Source organism: Callorhinchus milii, unplaced genomic scaffold (genome assembly GCF_018977255.1).
Source record: "Callorhinchus milii isolate IMCB2004 unplaced genomic scaffold, IMCB_Cmil_1.0 Scaffold7, whole genome shotgun sequence".
Taxonomy (NCBI): domain Eukaryota; kingdom Metazoa; phylum Chordata; class Chondrichthyes; order Chimaeriformes; family Callorhinchidae; genus Callorhinchus; species Callorhinchus milii.
The window spans coordinates 23,219,667-23,234,024 of NW_024704748.1; the positions used below are offsets into that span (position 1 = coordinate 23,219,667).

General features: G+C 38.6%; 1 protein-coding gene across 4 annotated transcripts in view; it reads right to left on the reverse strand.

Moving 5' to 3' along the window:
- Positions 1–14,358, reverse strand: part of dock1 (dedicator of cytokinesis 1) — a 237,010-nt gene that overhangs the window by 46,973 nt on the left and 175,679 nt on the right. For all 4 annotated transcript variants that reach the window (XM_042337074.1, XM_042337072.1, XM_042337073.1 and 1 more), the window contains 7 exons: positions 12,998–13,098; positions 8,129–8,187; positions 7,284–7,432; positions 3,408–3,493; positions 3,075–3,231; positions 1,290–1,330; positions 378–468 (listed from right to left, as the gene is read on the reverse strand). In XM_042337074.1, the coding sequence (XP_042193008.1) occupies positions 378–468; positions 1,290–1,330; positions 3,075–3,231; positions 3,408–3,493; positions 7,284–7,432; positions 8,129–8,187; positions 12,998–13,098 (684 nt within the window). The remainder of the gene's footprint in view (positions 1–377; positions 469–1,289; positions 1,331–3,074; positions 3,232–3,407; positions 3,494–7,283; positions 7,433–8,128; positions 8,188–12,997; positions 13,099–14,358) is intronic.

Genomic DNA, 14,358 nt, shown 5'->3' on the forward strand with positions numbered 1-14,358 from the left:
TTAGTTTCCCTTCACAAAACTCTCTCTAAAGTTTCCTTCGCACCAGCAGGCCAGCTTCCATGTTATTTCCATGCTAAAATGGCTGGCTTCAGTGTTAGTTAGTCATTGCCAACATCACGTCCGACTTTACTGTGCAAGTCCAGCAAGCAGAAAGTGATGTTTGCAGGGACCTAATGACCTCAAAGCCACCCATTCTTCTTTTAACATGGGAATCTGCCACCACTACCATGCCTCACTGAGGTTTCATTATCCAAAATGGCAGGCTCCACTGTACACCAATTTAGCTTCATGTAGTTAGTAATAAAACTCCCCAAATATTATAATTTTAACAAACTAATTTTACAACCTTAACAAAACATGTTGGAAGTATTTATTACCTTTAGGAGTTTTGCATGAAGCAACAAGGTGTAAGCTGCTTCAGTGTAGTTATCACACTCTTTGTGCAGATCACACAATTTGTTCAGATACCTAAGAAAGCAACATCAATTTTAAATGTGAACTGAATATAAAATGGGAGTTTTCTCAATAGCAATCATTACGTATCAGATAAAAACAAATTTTAAAAAAGATTGTAAGCAGAATGAAACTGATGTGTCTTTTTTAATAGATCAATGAAAATAGAAAAATACTGGCACATAAACTACTTTAATGGTAATGTTTTGATTAGAAAACACTATCCTTTGAAACGTATGCAAAGCTGGTTAACTACATCATAGTTGCATTTAATGTAGTGGTATTTGATGGATACTGCACCAATTGTCATCAATGAGTGAATAAAATACTAGAAGCTAGATATTAAAGGGTGATTATTACAATATTGGGAAAATGAATTAACCTTGATAACCCAAATACACATCTGGAGATTTGCACTTATAATTTATGATTGGTAAATTTACCGACAATTAAAAAATGAAAGTTTAGTTTCCTTCAGTAACTTAGAATAGAAGGGAAATGTCACCTATTACTATAACTCAGAGAGCAATTTCCTTTTCCTGGTAAATTTATCAATCCGATGATATGGACTTATAGTGGGAAAAAAACTTGAAAGCACACTCTGTCATTGTCTTCCATAAATTGGGAGAAAATATCCTTGGTTCAGAAATGTGGAGGACATTGTTAGTATAAAAACTATATTGTCTTGAATTGACTCCATTGAAAAAGGTTTCTATTGTCACAACGGATGGAGCTAGGAAGAATATATATGAACAAACCCTCATCTGAATGCTGGAAATAAATCATTTCACAACTCAATTTACAGCTTTTGCTGGGTGTTGCAAATCTTTACATACCTGATGTACATTTCCTCTCTCTCAATTTCTTTGTAGAAGTTCTGAAATAGAAACAAGGAAGCATTTTTTCCACCAACAATTTTGTGACACAAATACATTGTCTGAGAATGTAAAGCACTCCCATCGTAATCTGCAAGTCACTCTCCTTGAAGCTGTTGGTTTGCTTCTTGACCTCTTACACTGTTTCTCTGCCTAAAAAGCACCCCAAAAATTCAAATGACTTCAAAGAGCAAAATGCACAGTCAACTCTTTTCAATTATCCAACCTCAAGATTATTTTTAAATTTTGGAAAGCAAAAGTAAACAGAGAGGTGGTGAGCACACTGCTACAAGACTTTCAATTTTTGTAAAACAAGCAGCAAGTTTGTCCTTGGTACAGCTGAAACAATTAAACCATATTGATGTGCATACAACACACTACACCTTGCATTACTGCTTCTAGACAAGTGCATGTACAGAGAGTTTAAAATGTATCCGCTCTTTAAAATCATTTAAAAATTAAATTAATTTGTTTTGAACTTTCATTACAATTAAAACCAAGAACTGCAGAGAAACATACACTTTACATGAATGTGGTCAGTACTAACATTCTTAAATCATAAATTATTTACTGCTCTTTATTTAGCAGAAATAAAGAATTATTCGACAATATACAGTAACTTAAATAGCTACTGGAGCTTCTGACGCATTCGAACATCTGGGCATCTATTTCCTTTGGTTCACATTTAAATTCATTTCAGAGATTTCGTGAACATTTAACAAATTCTGTTATTTTAGCAACTTGTTTTAGCTGCCTAATAGTCAGTGTTTCACTGTAAATTTTACAACTATAACACAACTGAACCAATAAGGCGACAGACACAGACATTCTTAAACTATTTAGCTTCTGCAGGCAATGCTCCAGAATTAATAAGACCATCTGCTTCATGTGTCCATTTACATTATATATTTTATTAGCGTTTACTGTTCCTCACATATCACTGAACAGAACTGATGAATTGTGCATCCTTTCATTGAGATATATATTATCTGTACTAATGTCTCTAACAAAGTAGGATATATCCAATGCACAAATATTTGTCACAGTTTGACCTGATTTCTATTTTTATTAAACTGGAATTTTATTACAATGATGTGTTGTCTGATAAAAATTAATGAGCCACTCTCTCAGCCACGCTTACAGTCATCATTTAATTAATTAATTCTATGAAATGAACAAGAAACTGTTCTGGTGTTAGAAAAACAATTGTATAGCTTTCAAAATTGAATGGCACCAATAATCATTGACATCATTTCACAACATTTTGATTTGTGCTCAAAATACCCAAATTTCTATGAAGCCTTCACCTCCAGCTTCTCTTTGCTAGGCTTCCTTGATGATCAGCTCATATTTTAATGGCAGTAGAAAGGTTGATTGCAACATTTTCTACGCTAATAGAAATTTAGCACATTGCAGTATTAAAATATACGACACCCTCATCAATACCTGAAAAGGGTGTTAATGATAAGGTATCAAAAAATAGAATTTCCAGAACTGATTTTTTTCTGCCTTATTTGCGTGTATAAATTATCAGTGAGCTTTTTTAAAAAAAACGTTTTAATGCTGTTCAGAGCAAAAGTGAAATTCAGCCTCTGCACTCCTCTGTCCTTCACCCATGAATTCTTGCTTTGTGCGAGCCACACAGCAGACACTGGAAAGAATCACATCTCTGATGTAAGAACACACATCACACAGTCTTGAAATTCACCACCTTTGTGGAATACAAAAATCGATGTGAGCACTTACCAGTACATTCACTGTACAACTCATGCGGTTTTCTTTGTTTTCATCGTGCATTATTGTTCTGTAATCCAAAAGCCTCTCCATAAGCCTAACCACCAGCTTGACAAAGTTTTCTCCATTCTTAGCAAGGTACTTGTGCTTTCTACAATGTTCTAGAAGGCTGGATAGAGTAGCAAACAGATTATTAATTTCATGCATGTATTAAAAAAATTGAGGTCAAATTTAGAGCTCTCAATGTTAGGATGCTGCAGATTATTCACACATAAAGCCATAAAGTATGTTACAGTATAACTGTTGTGTTATGGAATATATTTTTTTCCATCAATTGACACTTACATCTTCTCGAACAACACTTTGTACTGTTCATCTCCTCTGCCTCCTTCCACCTCATGATCCAGCTTGGTGATGATCTCATTTTCAAACTATAATTAAACAGGAATGTTAATAATAATAATCCTTGAATAATTAGCATTATAGCAAACTATTAGCGTAATGCAAAATGTTCATTTATTGTTGAAGCTTCAATGATTTATAAATTGGTGAAGAGAAGCATGTGACAGTAAATCACCTATTATTCTTGACTGACTAAGTGGTAAAATATTTCAAAATGGCAACTGTGGGACAATAAGGACTTTGCTATCAGCACACGATGTAGTGTGAAAACCTTGTCAAATTTTGTGTAACTTTTTGCTAGCTCTGGAGGATCAATTATTATTCATAGTTTTCAATTAATTAATTATTTAAAATATGAACTCATAAAATTCCTAACATTAGCTACATTAATTACAACAACAACAACAAATTACATTTATAGAGCGTCTTTCGCATAGGGAGGACATCCCAAGGCGCTGGACAGTCAGGGATCCGAGCATGGGGGAGGGGTGGGGTGGTTGTGAGAGAAGGCAGAGAGGGGGAGGGCGACTGAAGGCACGATCGAAGAGAAGGGTCCTGAAACCGGCCTTGAAGGAGGCAAGGGACTGTGGGGGCAGAGAGGCTGAAAGCCTGTGTTATGGCTGAAATTGTCTGTTAGGAGTAAAAACAAGGTTGTGTTGCAATGCTGAGCTGATTGTGCTACACTGCTTTTGCTGAAACCAATGCTAGTTGCTGACGAAAACAGTTGTTGTACGAAAACCAAGCTGTCCAGGGGTCAAAGACCATATTTGGGAATAAGTTAAGAACGTTGGTTTTGTGACTTTTACTGTAAATACAATGGCTGAAAGAATGAGTGATAAGGAAGAAGTTGTGGCTAACATGTTGCAGGACCACGTGAATACCCAAATAAGGTCGGTAACTTGCAAAATAGATTAGGGGGCATAGTGTGCTCGGGTGCAAAGGATAAAATAAGAGTAAGAACAGGAAAAAGACAGATGTCTCCAAAGTACGGGTAGATGGAAGATTGAAAGCCGGAAGCAACAAGTGTAAAGACACAGTGCTGAGTTTGTATGCTGAAAAGACACAGTGCTGAGTTTGTATGCTGTAAAGACACAGTGCTGAGCGTGAATCATCTACGGTAGTATTTTTCCGTTATAAAATCGATTGATTGTACCTGCCTTTATTCTACCCATTGGGAAACTGGGGAATAACGATCAATAAAACAGTCTAATATCTGGTTGCAAACGGGTGTTAGCTAACTTTATTTCTAACACCTGGCCACCAATGGTAGGGTGGGTCGGGCGGGAGACATGGAGCAGACCAGAGGGAGTGGGCAGGTTGGTTGGTAGTGGTCATTATATTTTGCTTACACTTTTTAAGTAACACAATTGTGGCAAAATGAATACAACAGCAAAATACCAGAGCCAACACAACACTATTTTATTAAACCACTGCATCACTAATCTGTTCTACTGGGAATGTGGCCAACAGAACTCACATTCCTGATAGCATCACAGTAGATGAATGCAACCTTGGACAACCTGCCACAGTCACAGTTTTGTTTACGTTCACGTTTCTCTGAGATATGGGCAATGGACCAAGAGTGTGAGATAAAAATAACTGGTGTGGAGCACTGTTCAGTCATCAATGATGTTATGCTTCAAGGACGTATGATTCCTGCATCTCAAACAGCATGTTAATCTTTACTTCTGACAGATGCATTTATTTGTCATTTTTCAATGCGCATTTTCCCCTCAATAATTCCAGACCTGAAATAACCTGGAAATAATGCTTTTCGGAACAACAATAAAAAGATTATTCAGATGGAAAACACTAATTCCTAGAGGCCTGAAATTCTACCTGGTCGTAGTGGAAAGACCATTTTCGCTTCGAAGACTGTGCAAAATTGTGAAGACTTCTTAAATTCAGTCAGAATTTAAAAGTCACTTTGGAGAAGTCATATTTGAAGCATAAAGTATCATTACATTTAGGACCAAACTTGATACATAAATGAGGGAGAAGGCAATGAGGATGGGTGAAGGTTCAAGAGGCTCAAACACCAGCATGCATTATTTGGGCCAAATGCCATGGTTCCGGTGCTGTAGATTCAAGGATGTTCAAGAGATTTTAAATGACCATTGTATAAGTGAATGAAGAATTATTTCTTCCTCTCCTTCGTCCCAATGTGAATAGGAGCAGGGCGTATAAACCAGATTCCCTGATGTTAATTACTGGATGAGCGCAAATTTCCAACATTGACAAGACAGAAGCCATACTGTTTGGCTCTCGTCAACGTCTAAAATCTCACGGTTTTCACCTCCTCCAACTTCCCGACCTCCCCCTAAAACTCTCCGAACCCGTACACAACCTAGGAGTCAGGTTCGACCCCCAATTATCCTTCCTCCTCCACATCCGGTCCCTCACCAGCACTGCTTTCTTCCACCTCCGACGCATCACCCGTCTCTGTCAATACATCTCTCGAAAGCCACTGAAATCCTGGTCCATGCCTTTGTCACCTCTCGGCTGGACTATTCAAATGCCCTCCTCACCCGTCTCCCATCCACAAAATCCAGATTATTCAAAACTCTGCCGCCCACATTCTCACCCGCACCAAACTCCGCTCCCCGATTACCCCAGTCCTTGCCAGACTGCACTGTCCCAGAGAGGATCGACTTCAAGATCCTCACCCATGTCTTCAAATGCTTCCACTCCTCTGCACCCCCGACCTCTCTGACCTCCTCTCTCCTCAAAACGTTCCTCCGGGTCTGGCCTCCTCCTTGTCCCCCGAGTCCTCTGCTCTACCCTCGGCAGCCGTGCCTTCAGCCACTACGCCCCAAGGCTCTGGAACTGCCTTCCTCACTCACTTCCCCCCTCTCTTCCTATTTTCAGGTCTCTGCTGAAGACCTTTCTTTTCGACCACTCCTTTGGTCACCTTCCTCCCCCTCCCCCTGGCTCGGCCCCGGGATCCGTTACTGTAAAGCACTCTGAGATGCCATCCGGCGTGGAGGGCGCTATATAAACCCAAGTTGTTGTGGTTGTTGTTGTTGTTATTCTGGGCTATTGTGAAATTCATGTTGCTACAAAAGATTGCGTGCTCCATGTGAAATATGACTAGCATCTGAATCTTGCTTCCACTGGCTGACAGCTATTTTTAAATCACTGGAGCAGGCCACCGAGTAATTATTTTCACTTACATAGAACAAGATTTGGTTGGTAGTGTGAAATATCAATACAGATAACTTTCAACACTATTTATGTGCATTTAGATTGCATAAACTACTGGAACTATTTGGACAGGTAAAAATATTTTTTCCTGTGGAGTAAATACTCATTTGCTGTTTGTAAAGTTCTATTGATGTTATTACGCACCTCGCTGGGGTGCGAATATGCCTTTAATGTGGGCGCCCTGTGGACCTGCGGTTATTGGAAATGAGTTCCCACTTCTTGCTGCTGTTCATATGGACCAATTAGCTTCCTGTTCCAAGTCGTCAGCTTACTACCGATATCATTTCCTTGATGATATGAAGATAGCACCACGGACATCACTTTCTGCCTGCTGCACAAGTGGGATATGCACAGGAAACACCACTTGCCTCACTTTCTGCATGATGTATGTGTGCAAGAAGGGACATTGGTAATGATTGATGACCCAGACATTGACTTTTTTTTAAAAAAAGCAGTGTCTGAGATATTGGAGCCAGGCTCCTGTGTTATAATGGGGTTCCCCTCCTGTATATGAATTTCAACTACAACAACAACTTGCACTTATATAGCGCCCTTCATGCAGGGTAGCATCTCAGAGCCCTTAAACATGTTCAACATGTTCCTGAATTAACTTACCTTATGAAAATATCTTGTCGAGTGAAATTCACACTGCATCATGTCAAAGAAGATGGCAATCGTTGCTTTTCTGAGCTCAGTTTCTGGAATAAGCGTCATTTCCAAGATTGGACCCACCATTTCTGGGATAAATTTGATTTTGTGTTGGCCTGTAAAGACAAAGAAGAGAAAAGTGCTCATAGATTAAAATAAAAGTGAATTGAAGCTTATTAGTTGACTGTTTTTACATCACAGAAAAGAGATTGAATTAAAACCAATAAAATAACAATTTTAGACATGTGTTTAGTCATAAAATGAATTTCCAAAGCTTACTAACAATGATAATGGCTTCCTTACCTTTTCTATATTGACATGCTTAAGGTTTAGTTGACAAATATTGCAGCTGCTAGACTGATACTTCAGATGTCCACTGCTGGATACACTGGCCTATAAATCATCTGTAATACTAACGTCATGAAGCTCTGTAAAGTGTCAGAAGCAGTTCCCTCTTTTCTTAGTTACAGTGCGTAGTGTAATGGATAGAAAGCAATTCTTCAATAACCCGGTTCAAAAGCAATACATGAACAGCCCAGTTGAATAGAAATCCCAAATGAAAATACTGACAAAAAAGTTTTTTTCTTTCTTAAAATCAACAAATGGAATAAACGTTCCTTTGAAATTAAGTAAGAAATCTTTTAAGAAAAAATGCAGTTATGCAGTTTTGTGTAATTTATTCAGTTGTACAAGACGCTGTGTTTATCATTGTTAGCCTGACAAGGACAAAGTAAATGTTGGTGCTTATTTTGCAGACTGCGTCAATTAAACATCTTACAATTCAGCCAATAAAGGGAGAAGACGTGACTCACCAAGGTTATACCACATATCTCGGATCTCAAATCCAATTTGTCGTCTCATGTCACCGTATCTTCAATTAAAACAAAGTACAAAATTAACTTGGCATCCTTGGGCTCATTTAAAAACAGAGCTATTATTAATAATAATCTTTACAATTGATATAGCTGCCTCATTTAAGCACTTTGAGATGTCCTCCTGATGTGTGAGGCACTATATAAATGCAAATTGCATTGTATCACGTCATCGAGAATTCTCAAAACATTCCACAGGATTTACTATTAAGTGTAGTGATGGTGTGTTTGTAGGTGAGCGAACATTAAGACACTGAAGGTACAGAATATATTTAGAAAACGTTAAATTTAAAGAGCAAATGCAATTAAAAATGGAAGACGGTGTTCGGAAATAAATTTTATTTTAAACGAGGTTTGCTCTGTGAGCTGATTTTACGAAAGTTGCTCCAATGTAATTTCGGATAATTAAAGTAATTTCTAGTTGAAACGGCCAATTACATTTGTATAGCATCTTTCATGTCGGAAGGATGTCCCAAGGTGCTGGAAATATAATCACTGTTTCGGACCCGAGCTGGGGGTCGGGATTTGGGAGGGTGGAGGGCAGGGGGAAAGGAGGGTATTCAAAAGTACAGTTGAAGAGGAGGGTTCTGAGATGAGTCTTGAAGGAGGCAAGGGAGGGGGCAGGGTGGAAGGACTACCGGATGGACTTTCGGTGGAGGAGGATAGAGCGGTCAACAGTATCGAAGGCAACAGAGGTCAAGGAGGACGAGGAGTCAGAGGGAGTCCAGGTCACGAATGGACAAAATGCCATTTGTCACTTTGACCAAAGCTGTTTCTGTGCTGTGGGCAGCTTGGAAACCTGATTGAAGGAGTTCATGAGGGGAGTGGCGGGAGAGGAAAGAGCGAAGCTGAGAAGCGATGACTCGTTCCAGGACCTTGGAAATGAAAGAGAGGGTGGAGTTGGGGTAGTGATTTGAGAGCAGAGATGGGTCCAGGGAGGGTTCTTTAAGGATTGGAGCGATGCGGCTGTTTTTAAAGGGTGGGAATGGTGCCAGTGGACAGGGAGAGGTTCATGATTTCTGTGAGTAGAGGGGCAAGGAGATGGAGCTGAGAGGTAAGGAGAGGGGTAGGGATGGGGTTGAGGGAGCAGGTGGTTGTTTTCATGTGGGTTATAGTGGTGGTGAGAGAGGAGTGGGAGACAGGTTTGAAGATTTGGAGGGATAAGTAGGGACCGTGATATGAGGGTGAGATGGGGAGGGGGTGGTAGGCGGAATGGCAGAGGCAGCTGAGTGGATCCCCCTATACTTAAGAGCATATAATACCGCCTGTTCTCTTAACATCCAGTATAGTGTAGAAGCTCATAGTTGAAAATTTAAAGAAATTCTCAAAAAGAATATTTCTCATACGTTAATCAATGTATTCATAAAAGGATAGTGGGTGTATTTGTTTAATGTTTTATTATTGTATGTTCTGAGCTTGATGTAGTTCAGTTAATCACTTGTTAACAGTGTCATAATGTACATCATAAAAGTGTTCCTGAAAATGTAATATCAAGGCTGATAAACCAGTTAATTACGTCAATTGGAATTGATTGACTTGTCATCGGATCTTGACAAATCCTAATGTTAGGTATAATTTTCAGACATGTACAAACACCTTAATGCTGTGTTAATAATGCTGGGAGCAAAGTGATATTCCATCCTTCAGTCAAGCAATGTGGGGTGTGAAGTAGGATTCATGCATAAATAACATCAGGGCCATTGATATTAAAGTATCACAGATGCAGCTTATCACACTGACATTGGAGTTTAATGCTATGAAAGAGCTGGTCACATTACCAGATGCTTCAATAACATTACAAAACAGTCGATGTGAGAGTTATCTAAATACCGTAGTTAAAATTCAATAAAAACCCCACTAAAATTACCAGGTTACGGTTGACGCAACACATTCTGAACATCTCTAAATTTGAAATTTATGAAAGGAACTTCAGGACACTACCTTGAAGAATATATTTAACTACAGGCTAACCAACAGCTGGCATGTTTGAGGCTACAACACTGGACTCATTTAAGAAGCAGCTCGATGCAATAATGGAGAGATGCTATAGTTATGAAAATGAATGTGTGTTTTCTGAAATTGGAAAATAGACCCACGAGGATAATGCACAATCGGAGTGGCATTCATCTTCAAAGTTGAATCCAAAGACTCATCACTACAGAATGCAGACAGGCATGTGCTGTTTCAGCTCTTGCTTGGAAAAAGAGTGAATTTTGCAATAGTGCTTGGTGGAGGAAAGGAGTCGCACATTCAGCAAAGTCTATTTAAAACAGCTGTAGCAAATACAAAATTGAGGTGATAAATGCACTATGTAATGAAATGAAGTTGTATAATGCTCTCATATTGTTGCCTTAGAGTCGGAGGTTGTGAGCTCAAGACCCACATCAGAAACTTTGAGATTGTAATCTAAGCTGTCAACCCAGTGCAGTGCTGGGGTCCTTTGTGTAAGATACAACGTAATACAATTTGCATTTATATAGCGCCTTTCACATCGGGAGGAGCGCTTCAAATTGCTTCAAATCGGGTACCAGAAATGTTAACTTCAGTCTCATCTGCCTATTCAGGTGGTTGTTGACGATTTCGTGGCACGATTTAAAAACAATTCTCATTCACTTTATGGCTTTTTGTGGAACATTACTACCCACACATTGACTGCTGTGTTCACCAACAAAAACACAGTCAGTACACTTCACAGTGATGTGCTTTATAATATTTTGATGACATGATAAGCTATTATATCAGATGCAATGATGATTATCATAATTATTATTATTATGTAACATGCTATTTGTCCTCCTTCTAAGAGCATACTGTAAATAGCTCTATTCACAGCTAGAATTGTATCAATATTTATAGTACAAAAGATTTCTGAGCTGAAAGTGAATTAGAAAAAATAATAAATTCAAAAACAATTTTTCAGTATAATCAAGTAAAAAATGCTGGAAAATATTGTACAGCATTTGTAATAGGATCTCTAGAAACAATATACATAGGACAAAAGGTTAGGCTTTTCCCATTAGCTAACGGGGGAAATGCATCATGTGTTCTGGCCCCAAGCTCTGTCAGGGCAGTAGTAGCGACACTAAATTGGTCTGAGAGGAAAACAACAAAATTACATTTGTAAAGCGCCTTTCACATTGGGAGGACGTCAGTGTTTCGCATCCGAGCTGGGGGTTGGGATCGGGGAAGGTGGAGGGCAGGGGGAAACGAGGGTGATCGAAGACACAGTTGAAGAGGAGGGTCTTGAGACGGGTCTTGAAGGAAGCAAGGGAGGGGGCGAGGCAGAGGGACTGTGGTATGGAGTTCCAGAGGGTGGAGGCAGAGTGGCTGAAGGCTCACCCTCCAATGGTGGGGCGGGCAAGGCGGGGGGTGTGAAGCAGGCCAGAGCCTGCTGAGCAGAGGGAGAAGGCAGGTTGGTAGGGGGTTAGACACATAGTGGGGAGCACTGTATTTGTATGGATACAAGTCAGATCTGGCTCCAGCTTAAATGCAATACCCTTGTGGACAAATAGCTACCAACACTCAGTGAAGAATGTCGAGTTGACTACATCTGAGGAATAATATCCCAGTATTAGTCATCATTCTCAGAAGAGGAGAGAGGGAAAGGTGAGAATGTCCTTTACAGAGAGGAATAAAATAACAAACCGGGAAGACTAACAAAGCTGCCAAACAAAGTTCTATCTTCAACAGTAATGAATGTTTATTAGATTTCATGTTATATTGAAATTGATCATTTCAACAGTCTTCTCATCGGGCTTTCTGTTTACAGACATATACTAACACATAGAGATGGTATTATCTGAGCCTGAAAGTAACAAGAGTTTATTGCTCTTTTGACAGATTTCACTGAAATGATAAAATCAAAACACTGAGCATTGGTCCAAATTGACAAAGCAACGAAACAAAATGTAATGCTCGTTTGGGTAGAACATTTTATCGGCATGTAGTGCAGTAGTGGAATTCATCTGCTATAAAAATGAGAAACTAATTGAAGAGAATAATATATTATAATAACGTGAAATATGCATAGAAAAGGATGTTTTTTCAATTAAAAATAGGAATTGATCCTTGAAGGGAGATACTGCAAGGAGGCAAATTACTAGGATGGATAGCCAAGCCTGAACTAAGTCTATTGGATTTTAGTCTTCTGGAGCTAGGCCATGCTTTTATCTGCCAAAATAAAGATTTTCAACATAAACTGAGCCACAGTGTAAAAAAACCCACTAGTTTCAAACCCTATATTTATCTTGGAAAAGCAGCAACCATTTAAATGTGCAGTGGTAAGATTTTTTGAAATTTCACTGTAACCATAGAATTTGCAACAAAACCTGGTTAGAAGGTCGTAGATGGGGGTATGCAAAATTCCAACCTGCCTCATACCTGGGGAAAAATCAAGAGTCAGTGTTTCTGTAGTGTACTGTTGCCAATCACTTGACCAGTCATGTTAAACTGCTCAGAAAGTTCCAACTATATACTTGAGATTGTCTTGTCATGCTTCAAATCCCAATGTTGCAATGATGCGTTTGGAAGCCCAACAACAGAATTTGAAATGAGGTGACAAATTTGGATGTCGCAATGTCAGATTTTTACGTAAGAATGTCAAAGATCCACAAACTAATCTCATTTTCAGCGACCTCGGGTCAACCCAAAGTGCATAATAATCGTGTTTTACTGTATAGGGATTAAAGTACGGTGATAGAAACAGGAAGGAGAGGCACCAGTTGTCCATCCAAATCATAGAGTAACGGAAACGTTTACCATTGAGACTATTGTTTCAAAAATATTTATTCATTTGGGTCATCCACTTACTTGTTAATTATTTTGGCACGTTTTGCACTGGAGAAATTTTCCACCTGTAGTGATTCTTGTGTTAGAAACGCAACAGCCAAGTGAAAGTAATTGTTCCACAACTGAAAATTAGACAATGGAAAAAGGAATCACAAACAGTTATCAACTGATTAGAAATAGTTTGTGGTTTACCATCTGTCAAACAGTATTCTATTTATCATGTTTTAACCATTTCTTTGTGACATCATTGCAAAGCTTATCTATCTTCACTCTGTGTATGAGTTTCCATATAATCACAAGTGGCTTTTAATAGAGAATTTCCGTTATCTCAAACCTTGTAGATTAAAAACTTTTTTCCATTACAGCAAAGAAAGCAGTATTTGAAGGTAATATAATTAATGATGGCATTGAAGGAACTGCAATTTAATGTGGTGCAAAATCTCTATATGTCGTCATTTATTGCACAAATAAAATGGCATTCATCTCCTGTAAAATCCATATGTAACACACATAAGTTATTATGTGGTACTGACTGTTTCTGCCACGCATTTAGTAGGGCTATTTTTACTAAAACAGTTTTGATAAGGAAACAGATCATGCAAGAATGTCAACTGGTTTTACATCCATCTCACCTATAAAATCTTGAAATCATCAACTAGACAAAACTAGACAAAATGCCACATACATTGCTCACATGTAAATGTGAAAAACATTCTGTATTAAATTCAATTCAATGTTCATTCTTGGTTTCAACTATTCAGGAAAACTTGAATGCTGTAAATGTTATTTTCAAATTCAAAGAACATCAGCTTTTCATATAAATCATAAGCAATAACAAAATCCTCTCAAATCTTTGTTGCTTTTCAAGTCACTCAATACAACTCATTTTTAAGAGCAAGCATTCATTGGTTACATTTGAGTATTATATGAGTGGGAAGGGCAGCAAAACTCTCTGTACTAAATTGAATTTGAAATATCTCTTGTGCTGTGAACAATTAAGCCATGATCACGTTGGAGCTGATTCATCAGTCACACTGGGTCCAAATGCTGAGCTTCAGTTGCCTTCAGACATCATGTAACAAGAAAAGATGTTGAAGACAATTACTGTTATTTGCTGTGAAGGATCAGTTGTATTGTAAGGCCAGGATTGGGCACAAACTAGAGTTGATTCAATCAAAGTAGACCTCAGAATGTTAGATGTCTTAAAACGTTTTCACAGAATTTCAGGTGAAAGGCAACTGAACATCTTTACACTAATGTAGATTGATGATGTGTTTCCAATGTCTCTCATGCTTCTGCCTTCACTCTGCGAGCACCTGCCTGCTTCATGTCCCCAATGCCCTACCATCGGTGGACGGACTTTCAGCCTTTCTGCCCCCAGT